The sequence below is a fragment of the Mus caroli genome, chromosome 6 (assembly GCF_900094665.2).
Source record: "Mus caroli chromosome 6, CAROLI_EIJ_v1.1, whole genome shotgun sequence".
NCBI lineage: Eukaryota > Metazoa > Chordata > Mammalia > Rodentia > Muridae > Mus > Mus caroli.
Window position 1 is genome coordinate 46,637,245 of NC_034575.1, and position 12,022 is coordinate 46,649,266.

The following is a 12,022-nucleotide window of genomic DNA, read 5'->3' on the forward strand; positions in this document are numbered from 1 at the left end:
TGAAGATGGAGGAAATAAAAAAATAAAACAAACAAACAAATTTTATATTGCAATTACCTGGGATTCCTGATTAAAACCTTTGTTTCATTTTTTAAATGTATCAACAAAATGTTATTTTCTGTTTCTATTTACAATTGCTATCATTTCTCAAGGCGCTAACTCTGCCCCTCAGAAACCAGAACAGAAGAGAGACCTTAAAATAGGATGTGTTAAACGCCTTTGATTTAATCGATTGGGACAGCTAAAAAAGATACAAATGTTTTCCTTGTTGAAAGGTGTATTAATGTCTCCTAAATGCATTACTTGTTAGCCGATTTATTCTATGACCTAGGAAAGGCTAGGGATATTTAGGCATAATTTATCGTTTTCTTCCCTTTCAGCTTCATTAAAACCAGCACCTTGAAGATCGGAATCTCTAGGATTCCTGCAGGTCTGACTGGCTTTCAGATATTGAAATCAAGAGAGTGGTATGCAAATGACACTCTAACACATTAAAGTATTTGAAAAGCAGCCATCTGTTTTGCTTTGTGGCCTTACACTAATAAACAAAAGATACAGTATAGCCAGGCGGGGGAAATGAAAGAAAGGGGTGTTGCCTTTGAAGTTCTCACCATCCACTGGAATCTTTTCAGGCAATCTCTGAAGCCAGCAGCTGAGGGGAGGGTGCCTGGTGCCCTTGGTATGCATGCAGCAACTGCTCCCACCAAGTCCTGGCTTCCTCATTTAACAGGGATATGTAGAAAATCTCAGAAGTCTTCCAGAAGGCCTGCAAATTCTAACGCTTTGTAGGCTTTTTTTTTTTTCTCCCCAGCCAATCTTTTCAAATCACCCTCTGAAAGGGAAGTCATGTCTGTATTTGTGATACTGTAGATTTTTTCACTCTGCTCTTAGGGATCAATGCCTCCAAAATACGTGTGAAAGATGAAGATGAAGATTCAGCTCCTTGGTCCCACACTTGCCTAGAATATACAAGGCCCTAAACTCCATCCCTAGCAGCAACCAGAAAAAAAGGTCAGAAAATGTTGCTTAAGCCCTGAAATATGTTAAAAATAATAGCAAACTGTCAAGAGGTCTAGAAGAGCCATGCTGAACTCAGTCATATGTTGATCTCCTCTCATCTGACACATGCTTTGATCTGACACAATTTGGATATACAAACACTTGGTTTGAGCTCACCTGGAAGAGTCTGAATCTGGAGAAGAGAGTGTAAATCGCTTTCCAGGTGATGTTACGGTACAGAATTAGAGATGTACCTAGACCCTTTATAGCCATGGTGGTAATGAAAGTTGAATCTTAAGATATGCAAGGCAGAGATGTAAGGAACTGCTGGGAGGGGTGGATGCTGATGTAAATAGGGAAAAGAAGGCAAGGCTTTATTGAGAACAGACCATCAACTTAAAAGGTAATATAGCCCGACAATCCAAAAAAAAAAGGAACCGGGGACATCCTTACATCCTTACCATAGCTTTATACTGAAGCTGATTAAATGTGAGTCTCTTTGCTCTGGGTTCAAGAATGTGAGGAAAGAGTGACTGAAGACAGTTTTCAGCTTTTGAAAGGGGCTGGGTTTATGTTTATGTCAACATTCAGTTGGAGGTGAAAAGGTTAGCACTTGACCCAGGAAGTATCCATGTTTGTTGCAAATAGAGATCTCTGTCATATATTTCTTTACTGTTTTTTTTTTCAGTTTGAACTCTGATTATAATAAAAAGAGCTGTTGTTATTGTAAAAAGATCGGTGCATTAAATAGACATAGGTTGGATGAAAATGTTCTTCTAGGGAAAGCTGCAAGCTTCATGACAGAGGAAAGCCTACTTCTTTGAAAATAAACACCACCCTCCCTTCCCCATGTGAAATGGGCCAACTTAGTAATAAGCAACCACTGAAGTCCAGCCAAATACGCAAGATGCTTAGGCATACCTAAAACTTGAATACTTTTATTACAGACATCTTAAGACCCGTAAACTCTGCTCTGGACCAATCACTCCAGGATCTCAGAGCTGTTCATGATTGTACAGGAAACGGAGACTATCATAGGCTCACAAAGAATAACTGATAGAACTCAGTGCGATATTTCAGGGACATCAAAACATTGTGCGACATGCAGAAGACTAGTCACGAATCACACAAAATATACATTCATTGTGCCATCCATCACATTAACAATTAGCTGGAAATACACTGGATCCAGCCATGATACAAGACAGTGTGGAAAGAAAGGGTGGTTGAAAGAATGGATACCCTTAGGTTACAAATGACCCAGCATGATTTTTAAATGCAGGGTGGCCAGAGAAGCAGGGAGAGTTGGTTAGAGTTTGGGAAGACTTGGCACAGGAAAAGTGCTTGGCAGGCCTTCTTAACTCTGAAAGAACCAATTGAGGCCAACTTCTGAGGCATCTGACTCTGTTTGAATGAAAGAGGTTTTCTTCTTTCGCCCATAATCACACATGAACTGTATCAGTTTTGAGAATTTGTCCACCCTGTTTGATTTAGTGACCTACATATTTCTATAAAATGTGTATAAAGATAAATCTCTGACGGGAAAGCATTTACAGCCAGCAAACTCACACACATGAAACCAGCTAAGTTAAGGGGTGAATTAATTGTGTAAACACAGTGCATCTCTTCTTCATGAGTCTTTGGACACTCTCCTCTATGTCCTACTTAAGGGCCAGGTGGAGAAGAACAATACATAGATAAAAGGAGAGATGCCTCCTTCCTGCAAATGTCTGATGGCAAAGGGAACTAACTGTTCTCCAGCCAACATCTGAAAGGAACCATAGGTTGGGGGGGGGGGGGAATCTCACAACAGTGAAGGAAAGGATGTTGGGAACCATCAGCAGTTGATGTGGATGAAGGAGTTAACTTCCAACCAAGGCTCCAGAATTCTCTGGAAATACCTTATCTTGGCCAGGAGCTCCCCAGATGGGATGAGAAAGGAAGAGAGAGTCTGTAAAGAAAGGAAGATAAGCTAAGAATGTGCTTTGGGTAAGAAATCCCAGTCCGGGGAGAAGCCTGGGCTACAGAGTTGGGCTGGAGTAGCCTCAGTGGGAGGTAGTCAGAGTGTCTGAGGTAGACGATGCCGGAGAAGGGGCACTGGGCGAGGGGCTAGATTTCTCAGATGATTCTTCCGTTTTCTCATCGCTTCCAGGAGGAGTGGCGGGGGAGATGGGCAGGAGCCCCTCCTTCTCACGCTTCTTCTGCTTCATGCGGCGATTCTGGAACCAGATCTTCACCTGGGTCTCATTGAGCTGTAGGGAAGCCGCAATCTCCACCCTGCGCGCTCGTGTGAGGTACTTGTTGAAGTGGAACTCCTTCTCCAGCTCTGTGAGCTGCTTGGTGGTGAAATTGGTGCGCACTGCGTTGGGTTGACCCACGTAGCCGTACTCTCCAACTTTCCCTAGGGTAGGGAAGGAAGAGAGAAAAGGTAAAAAAAAAAAAAAAAAAAAAACAACTTAAACCTTTATCCAGATTGCCCCAAGCTTGAGGCAATATTCGGTTAACTACTGAGCGAGCACAAACCCTATCGGGAAGCGCCAGTGACGAACGATGTGTAAGCAGTGTTAACCTGAAGTCAACCATTATTGTGATCAGGCTCGTGATTAATGGAGCCTTGTAGATATTAACAGAACATCACCATCACCACCATCACCACCTCCCACTCCCCGCACACTATCTAACTCTAGACCACTTAAACCTCAGCCCCTGTGAAACGCTTTTGCCTCTGCACACCTGGGCACCCTACACCACTCACTACAACTCTAGATGACATTAGACGTAAACAAGAACCAATCTTTTAAAAAAATCATTCATTTTCCTAGGAAACTAGGTGTGCCGGCCCCTTTCAAAAATCGAACAGCATTTGTCTGTCAGCCGGCAGGACTTACCTGTTTTGGGAGGGTTTCTTTTAACTTTCATCCAGTCAAAGGTCTGCGCTGGAGAAGACGTCTCTGAAGCAGGGGAACGACAGGCTTCTTGGTGGCTGGCGTGGAGAGGGGATAAGGAGTTATTATACGTGGCCAGGGCCAGAGTCTGCTGCTCTTGTCCATATGAGTGGTGAATGTACTGGGGCGAGCCCACTGTGCCCCCAGCATAACCCTGGTGGTGGTGGTGATGCTGGACCATGGGAGTCGAGAGGTTTCCAGAGTAAACAGCGGGAGCGCACGGGGGGTACCCACCACTTACGTCTGCTTCCTGATTTAATCCATAGGGGCCATAAGGCGCACTGAAGTTCTGCGCGCCATAGTTTGGACCACAACTCGAGTGGGAATAAGAAACCCCAAGGTTTCCAGAAGTCTGGTAAGTAGCCGTCTGGGGGTGGTGATGGTGGTGGTGGTGGTGGTGGTGGTGGGGCGAGCTGATCTGCACCCCCCTGCCCACTAGGAAGCGGTCGTCGCCGCCGCAGCTGTTGGCACTGACCGCGCAGGATTGGAAAGTTGTAATCCCATGGTCAGAGGGGTAAGCTCGCGCGGAGCAGGTCCCAGAGTCGCCACTGCCAAGGATGGGGTATTCCAGAAAGGAGTTCATTCTTGCATTGTCCATCTGTCACTGAGTGATTGGGTCCTGCGAAGCCCTGGGTGACCGTGCCAACTTTCTCACTTCCTCCATAGGACCAGAGAAGAAAAATGATATGAATGTACAGTGCGCAAGAGGCGGGGCGGGCAGGCGGAGGGCTCGCGGGGAAGGACACGTGACTCTGCCAGCCAATGGCTGAGCCGCCTGCGAAAGTTTACCGGCTGCGGCCGTGATGGATCACCGTTTCAGTGGCATTTAAATCCCCGGCGCTCCTCAGTGTAGGTGACGCGCGCTCGCCCCCCCAGGCAGCCCGGGCCGCGGCAGTAGCTGCGGCCGCTCCCGGAGCTGACTTGGAGCACTGGGACCAAAGGGAGTCGAGACTGCCATCTGCGCGCGCCCGGCTCTGCGCGCCTCCGCCGCCAGATGTGGGGGGATGGGAGGCCCCCTCCGCGGCCCCTTCCCCACCCAGCCCAGAAAGCTGAACTGGTAAGAGGTGAGAGGGGATGAGGCCTCCTGGCTCTCTTGTGGCGGGCATCTTGTGGGCCGAAAATCTCTGCGTGGTCGCAAGGACCCTGGCGGAGCTGGGAGCACTCGGGGTGGGAAGGGTGGGAATCCAACAGACACCACGCCCTCAGCTCGGGGGACGGCCGCCACTACCCAACCCCTGCAGAGACCTGAGCCCGGAATCCCGGCGCCTAGGGCGAGGTTGCGTCACTGGCTCGCCAGCCTCGGAATGTAGAGGGACGTGCGCAGAGGATTGACTGGGAGGAACCATGGTGAATGTGCTGGGGACCAAAGCAAGAAAAGAAACTTCTGTCCTCATCCAAAGGGTCTTAGAGCCCTCTTCCCTGATTCCTGCCGGCCAATAGCACGGCAATGGGAGCTTCTGTAATTCGACCCCAGGGTCCCGGGATGGGGGGGGGGGTGTGGGGTGGGGCGGGGAAGGCCTAGGAACCCAGCTCTCTGGGAAAGGCCGGGTGTCCACTCTTCTCTGCCTCTCCCTCTCCCCTCCTTCTCTTCCCCTCTCTCCTTCTCAGTCGCTTTGCTCTTGGTAGCCCTGCAAGATCGGGGCTACTCTGCTACTGGAGTTTAAGGAGTAGAAGGCAGAGGAGATAGTTGACGCCAGCAGACGTGGCTGACTGGCGTGAGGGCTGAGCCTGAGCTGCAGACCATCTGCCAACTCTTAGAGACCCAGGAGCATGCTCACTCTAGGGTAGGCCTCAGAGGGGCAGATAACAGGCAGCTCCTAAAAAGTATGCAGACCTCCCCCGTCGAGTTTCTCTCTTCCAGGAGAGGCAAGTTAGGAGTGGAAGAGCCCCCTCTTCCCACCATCCCCTATTGCCTGTGTGGACTGGGGGCTGGGGGGGGGGGTGAGGACCGGCAGGTGGGAGGGGCATGGACAGATGGCTGAGTGGATGGGACCCTTTCCAAAGGGCTTGTGTGAACCTGCATGTCACTCCCCAGAGAGACACGTGCAGATGTGAGCATCATCCCAGGACAGAGGTCCTGTTTCCCATCAACCTTGTCCTGCAATGATGCTGATGGTGTCAGTAATTGCTGTTTACTATTAGATGTCATGTCAACTCTAAGCTTGGAGAAAGAAAAGGCCAAACAGAGATGAGAATGGACATAGTCTTAAGGAGGAAAAATTCAGCGGTCACTTAAGAAACACCGTGCAGACAGTTCTGCACAGGTTTTCTTCTCGATACTTCTAGCTTTATATCAGGCATGAAATTAACAGTGTAATTTACGTGTGAGTTTGGGGGATCCCTTCTCTATAGGAAAGGAAGAAGAATGCAAAGTCACTCTTCGGGCTTCTGGGTTGTGTTTGTTTTCCACACGTAGAAGTTGTCCCCTCCCCCACATCTCTCAACCCCGCCCCCAGCAAACCTGGCCATCCTCCTGGAAACCTAAGCAGACCTATGTCCCTGGTCCCCCTTAGTGACAACTGAACACTTACCCCAACCACTTATTCGGGGAGTAGTATTTCTCTGTGACCCATGACTCGCCCCAAAGCATGGTAAAGGGAGGAGCACCCAGGAAGTGTCCTGCCTTAGCCTCATCTTCTGGGGAACCATCCAAGTAGAGTCTTTTGGGAGGACAGTCCTCCGGCTAAAAGGAAAGAAGGGACTCCTGTGAGTCAGGAACAGGAAGTGAGAGAGGCTTGATGCTGTGGGCGCGGGTGAGGGCCTCTCTCAGCAGAAGGCAGTTCATTCCTTCTTCCCCTTGCCTCTTGCGGCGGCTGGGGGGGCGACTGGGGGGACGAGGGGGCGTCTGTGGGCCCCCTTGGTACCGATTTGCATTAACCTACAGGCTCCAGGACGCCTGCCTAAAAGCTACCCCCAGGCCTCCGCTCCCCTCCTGCTAGTTCTCACTCCCCCAAGCCCTCTTCCTTCACCTGTTTTTCTGGGTAGCCTACGTGGGGTGTTTTCATCAGCAACACAAACACACTACTGGACCCACAGCGCAGCAGCGCTCGCCCGGGGCCTCCGCAGACCTTGCCCCATTAACCACCAGCTTGGCCTCTGCTGACTGCAGGCCCACGCTTTCCCGAGGAGGCTCACCCGGAGCTTGGAGCGGTAGGCTTTTGCAGCTCAGATTCTTTCCCAGCCCCCACCCCAGATGAATCAGGAAGGCCACTGAGCAGGGTAAGAGACCTTTGGTCTTTTGAGCAGCAAGGAGGCCAGCGACCCACGCGGGAATCGAGCTGAAGTGTCTTTAAATAGCCCCAGGAGAGTGGGTGAAAGGCGAGCTTGGGTCATGAGTGAAATAATCCTCTGCAAGCGGCATGCTTGGCTCCAAGTGCCTCTTTTCAGGGCTCTTCTACTGGAAAGAGAATGAGGGAGGAGGAGACAAACCGAGGCCCGGAGCCGTTCTTGGCATCCGCGGCTCAGCCAAGCTGTTGTTTTAAAAGAGCAATAAAAATGAATTATGACTAAACGCCTTCTAACTTAATGCTTTCGGACGGGGATCCCCGGCAAATACGTAAGAGGATTTTTATTTGTGCATGTGTTCCTGCAATTGATCTCTTTGATGACATTCTCATTCATAGAAAGCGTTTGATTTATGAGCTTAGGACGAATCGCATCCAGGAACTGCGCAGCCCTGGCCACAGCCGGGACACCCTGCTCAGATCTCAGAGCCTGGGGCCTGAAAACCACCACAGTCCCCACGTACCGAGGCTGCTGAGGGATTGGGGGAGTAGAGGGTGAAGGAAAGGTAGAGAGCAAACCCCTGAAAAAAGTCCGAGGTTTCGTTGTAATTCCCAAGCTTTTGCTATTAAGAACTGGGTTCTTCCATCAATCACCGCCCCCCCCCCACGCACATGTTGCTGCAGTTTCTCACGGTAAGTCACCAGAATAGAACCCAGAAAGGAAAATAAATAAATAAATAAATAAATAAATAGTGGGAGGAGACAAAAGAAGGAAAAAACAGAACAGCCCAATAACATACCCTAGATCACATTTTATTGATATTTCATTTAAAGTGCTCCTTCTCTGTCTAATAAACTGGGTTAATTAATATCTAGGGTGCAAAAACACTTTTAAAATCTCCACTTGCTAACCTGACTTCAAACCTTTAATGATTTATTATTAGCAATGTAAACAGACTTAAGGATTAAATATCGATTGTGTGTGTGTGTGTGTGTGTGTGTGTGTGTGTGTGTGTGTGTGTGTGTGTGTGTGGTGAGGGCAAGAATCCTGGGATGGCTGGAAAGAGCCCTTCCTGGCATGCATTTCCCAGCTAGTAACCGTGGTTTTTGTTTTGTCTTGTTTTCCTCTGTCTTTTAGGTCTGTTTTTCCTGAACCCATCCACAGCTGGGAGATTAATCAACCACACTGAAAACGGGGGGTGTGGGGGAGGGAAAGGAAGAGTTGGAACGTAGATGTTTGAAACAAATGTGTATAAATAAATGAATTTTTGATAACTCCGTTATTGACCTAGAAACTAGCAGCTTGTTAAGGGAACTCCACTCTACTCCACTCCTAGAACTGGAAGTTTTTGTAGGCACTTTTCCTCTCCATGCTCAAAAGCTTGGGCTAAGGCCAACTCAGGATGCCCAAGCCCATTTCTATTACTAACGTAACTCTATGGCCTGAGTCTCAACACCGAAAACCAAATTCATTCCCTTGGGGGGGAGGGGGAATAAAAAAAAGTCTTGCCAGAAGCCCCAGCACTTTCTGGTTTTCTTCTTCGTTGCTGTTTGTTGCAGGCTTTGAACATGCCACCCTAATAAAATATATTAAGATTGAAAAAGTAAATTGTGACCAGACTTTTATTTACCATGTTAGACTAAAAGAAGTATAAGAAATCAGTATGAGTCTTGAGAAAGAGGGGAAGAAAAAATAAGAAAGCTACTTATAGCAAAGGAGAATTTATTCTACCAAAAATACGCATGACAATGCATCCTAATGTGGTACAAAAATAAACAGAAAGTGACAAGACAATTTATGGTCACTTTCTTGCAGGCCTCCTGTTTTGTTTTTCAGGAAAATCACATAGAAGCTTGTTGGGCTCTGTGTAAAAACCACTTAGAACGCCAACATAATTTGCAAGAGATGGCTTTAAAACTGGGTCAGGGGAGAACATTAAACGGAGAGTAGGGGTAGATCAAGAAGAAACTAAAACGAAAATCAACTCCCGGAATAAAAGAAGGCAAAGCCACCTGGTCAAAGGCGTTTTGTTTTGTGAAGCTTTGTTTTGCTTTAATGTTCTTAGTAATTCAGATGCTGTAGGTCGATTGTGGTGAGTGTGTCTGTAAAAAAGTCAAAGCTGTCAGCTGAGATATCTACAGGACTGTCCAGGGAGCCAGGCAAGCTGGGCGACAGTGCATCTGAAAGCTGCAGGCAGGAATCTGTGGAGAAAACATTGAAGTCCTGCAAAGAGGGGACCTCGATGGCCTCGGGACTGTCATTGTTTAGGCCAGCTCCACAGTTCTGGCCCATTGTTGACAAGCAGTTAGGAACAGTGGGTGACTGGTGCTGAAAATGTTTCAAATTTTTCTCATTGCTGGTTAAAGGCGAAACTGGGAAAGTTTGGGAGTCGCCATTGTGTCCATTGGGAGCCTGCTGTTGAGAGAGGGCATTTTGCTGAAAAGTGTAACCTTCCCTCTCCAGAAGGGCCCCGGAGACACTGAGGGCTTGCTCAAAGAGTGACTTCTCTTCCTCGTCTTCCTCCACTTTGTCCGAGTCCTCCAGGTTTTTAAATTTCCCTTCGCTGTTTTGGTTCTCCTTGCACTGGGTTTGCCTCTTATGCTTCATCCTCCGGTTCTGAAACCACACTTTCACTTGTCTCTCGGTCAAATCCAGCAGCGCGGCGATTTCCACCCTGCGGGGTCTGCAAAGGTACTTGTTGAAATGAAATTCCTTTTCCAGCTCCAAAAGCTGAGTGTTGGTGTATGCAGTTCTCAGACGCCTGGATCCCCCGCCGCTGCCATCAGCTATTTCCAGGGATTCTGCAGAAAGGGAAACCAACAAGAGACACACATACAGTTGAAGGTGGAAGGGTCCGAGCAGGGTTATTCCACTGGAGCATAAATACAGCAGAAAAGATCAACTGCAACAAAATGGCCGCCCCTGGATGCAGTGCAGCTATTGTGCTGCCCTTCCTGGGAGCCCAGCCCGGGGAAGTCCAGTCTCTTCCACCTCCATCAAATTCCTGCCTGTGGCTCCCCCCAACCTCTTCATCCGGGAGCAAACTTTATATTAGCTACAACACAATTTATAATTAATGCATCAGCTGCTTAGCTGAGCAAGAGCGGTCTATCACTCTTCATTACTGTCAAAAAGCCAAACTCTAGGACAACTAGACAAGAGGAGGTCAGTTCCAACTCAAATAAATCATCCTACATTACACAAGTTAGGGAAAGTGCCCCCCCTCCTCAAAATATATATGTCTCATTGTGGGACTCGGGATCTATTTTCTCCTCCACCAAACCCACTCCTGAGACCACAGGGGCATGAGACCCGCCACCAGGCATCTCTCTCCCCCTTCCCTCGAAGCTCATGGTCCCCTCCCCCACAACCGCTCCTAGGGAAGCCCGGAGGGGGACGAGGGTCCCCGAGACCTGGGGCCAAGTCTCCGGACTGACCTTTGTGGCCGAGGCAGGCAGGGCCCGTGGAGGCGGCGGCGGGCGGCAGCGCGGTTTTCTTGGCCGCCTTCTTCTCCTTCATCCAGGGATACTCAGGCGGCTGCAGGGCGCCGGCAGGCACCGGGCTGCCGCGACTGCCCGCGGGGCTCGACTTGGGGCGGCCGCCAGCGCCAGCGCCGTGGCGAGGGTGACTGCCCGGGTTCAGGCTGGGAATGGTCTGCTCAAAAGGAGGAGGAATCAGTGTCGAGTGTGAAAGCGTCGAGGTCTTGATTGATGAACTTTGAAATGTATCAGCGACAGGGGGAAAAGATGTCAGGCACTCAGCGAGCGACGGCTGGCTATTGATAAAACCAATCTCTCGCTCAAATTCGTAATTCATGGCCTTCTCCTTGGAGCCCCCTCGGAGGAAAAGTTCCCTCTTTTGGAGGGGCTTTGGGGGGGCAAGGCCCAGGAAAAAGGCGAGCGCGAAGGAAAAAAAAATCTATCATAGAAGATCGCTGCTGGGGTGTTTTTTTTCTAATTCACTGATTACAGCCGTATGGGGACCGCGCTACTATTAAACTATTGAATTCATGGAGACAAGGTTGAAATTGGACCGAATTGGCTGTCACATGATTGCTTCTGCCCAATGACAATTTGGGCTTTAATCAAAAGAAGCCACTGTCTGTTTGATTGATCCAAAAAAGTCAGAAAGGAACGCCTCATTGGGGGCCATCGAGGCTTTATTTACACTTTTTTTCAGGGCAAAAATACATATATGTGGGTGTGGATGGTAATGCCCCGGGAGTGCGTGGGGGGCGAGAGTGCCTGTTTGCCTCCTGATCTGCAAGGATCTAGTGTGCTCCCTGGAGTGTGTGTGTGAGTGTGTGCGTGTGAGCCCTGCTGCCGTCCCGCCAGTGGCTGCCCTCTGCCTCCCCCGCACACTCCGCGCATTGTTTGGGACTGTCGGGAAGACGCCTCGCACCTCACAAATCATTTAAGCACCTCAGCCTGACGCCTGCAGTCATTAACAAAGTAATCCATTAATCTTCAAAGTTTTGACACCCCAGGGCCCTGCATCTCAGCCACATAAGTTCTGCTAAGGCAAGAGAAAGGAGCAGAGGGGGAGAGAGAGAGGAGAGAGAGAGAGAGAGAGAGAGAGAGAGAGAGAGAGAGAGAGAGAGAGAGAGAGAGAGAGGAGATAATATTGGGGTTCACCTTTCCTCTTCCTCCTCTTTTTCCAAAATCAGTTCTCAGAACCGATTCATATTCATTCTTCTCTCTCTCTCTCTCTCTCTCTCTCTCTCTCTCTCTCTCTCTCTCTCCTCCCTCCCTCCCTCTCTCCTCTCCTCTCCTTTCTCCTTTCCTTTTTTCCTCTCTCCTTCCCCCACCCCACTCTATCCTGTCCCCTTCTCCTCCCTCCCAGCCTCTCGCCTC

General features: G+C 49.1%; 2 protein-coding genes and 1 long non-coding RNA gene across 4 annotated transcripts; 1 reads left to right on the top strand and 2 right to left on the bottom strand.

Moving 5' to 3' along the window:
- Window positions 1-1,697: 1,697 nt before the first annotated feature.
- Window positions 1,698-4,638, bottom strand: Hoxa1 (homeobox A1). 2 transcript variants are annotated; one of them, XM_021164976.1, is made up of 3 exons: window positions 4,186-4,638; window positions 3,888-3,982; window positions 1,698-3,400 (listed from the first exon to the last, which is right to left on the bottom strand). In XM_021164976.1, the coding sequence occupies exons 1-2, from the start codon at window positions 4,540-4,542 to the stop codon at window positions 3,923-3,925; spliced, it is 417 nt and encodes a 138-aa protein (XP_021020635.1). In that variant the 5' UTR covers window positions 4,543-4,638; the 3' UTR covers window positions 1,698-3,400; window positions 3,888-3,922. The 2 variants fall into 2 exon arrangements, with proteins under 2 accessions (XP_021020635.1, XP_021020634.1); XM_021164975.1 differs by having other exon boundaries at window positions 3,888-4,638.
- On the top strand, window positions 3,213-8,769 carry LOC115031279. The gene is made up of 4 exons (XR_003836878.1): window positions 3,213-3,293; window positions 4,211-4,299; window positions 4,611-5,001; window positions 8,307-8,769. It is a non-coding gene; the product is annotated as an uncharacterized LOC115031279 (long non-coding RNA).
- Window positions 8,770-8,874: 105 nt separating this feature from the next.
- Window positions 8,875-11,172, bottom strand: Hoxa2 (homeobox A2). Its single transcript, XM_021165025.2, has 2 exons — window positions 10,607-11,172; window positions 8,875-9,970 (listed from the first exon to the last, which is right to left on the bottom strand). Exons 1-2 carry the CDS (start codon window positions 10,983-10,985, stop codon window positions 9,231-9,233), a joined length of 1,119 nt encoding a protein of 372 aa, XP_021020684.1. The 5' UTR covers window positions 10,986-11,172; the 3' UTR covers window positions 8,875-9,230.
- Window positions 11,173-12,022: the final 850 nt, after the last annotated feature.

Bases quoted from the DNA above. Each gene is read 5' to 3' on its own strand.
- Hoxa1 (XM_021164975.1), bottom strand. From the start codon at position 4,542: ATGGACAATGCAAGAATGAACTCCTTTCTGGAATACCCCATCCTTGGC. The intron at 3,401-3,887 runs GTAAGTCCTGCC...TCCCTACCCTAG, and splicing joins AAGAAACCCTCCCAAAACAG to GGAAAGTTGGAGAGTACGGC.
- Hoxa2 (XM_021165025.2), bottom strand. From the start codon at position 10,985: ATGAATTACGAATTTGAGCGAGAGATTGGTTTTATCAATAGCCAGCCG. The intron at 9,971-10,606 runs GTCAGTCCGGAG...CCCTTTCTGCAG, and splicing joins TGCCTGCCTCGGCCACAAAG to AATCCCTGGAAATAGCTGAT.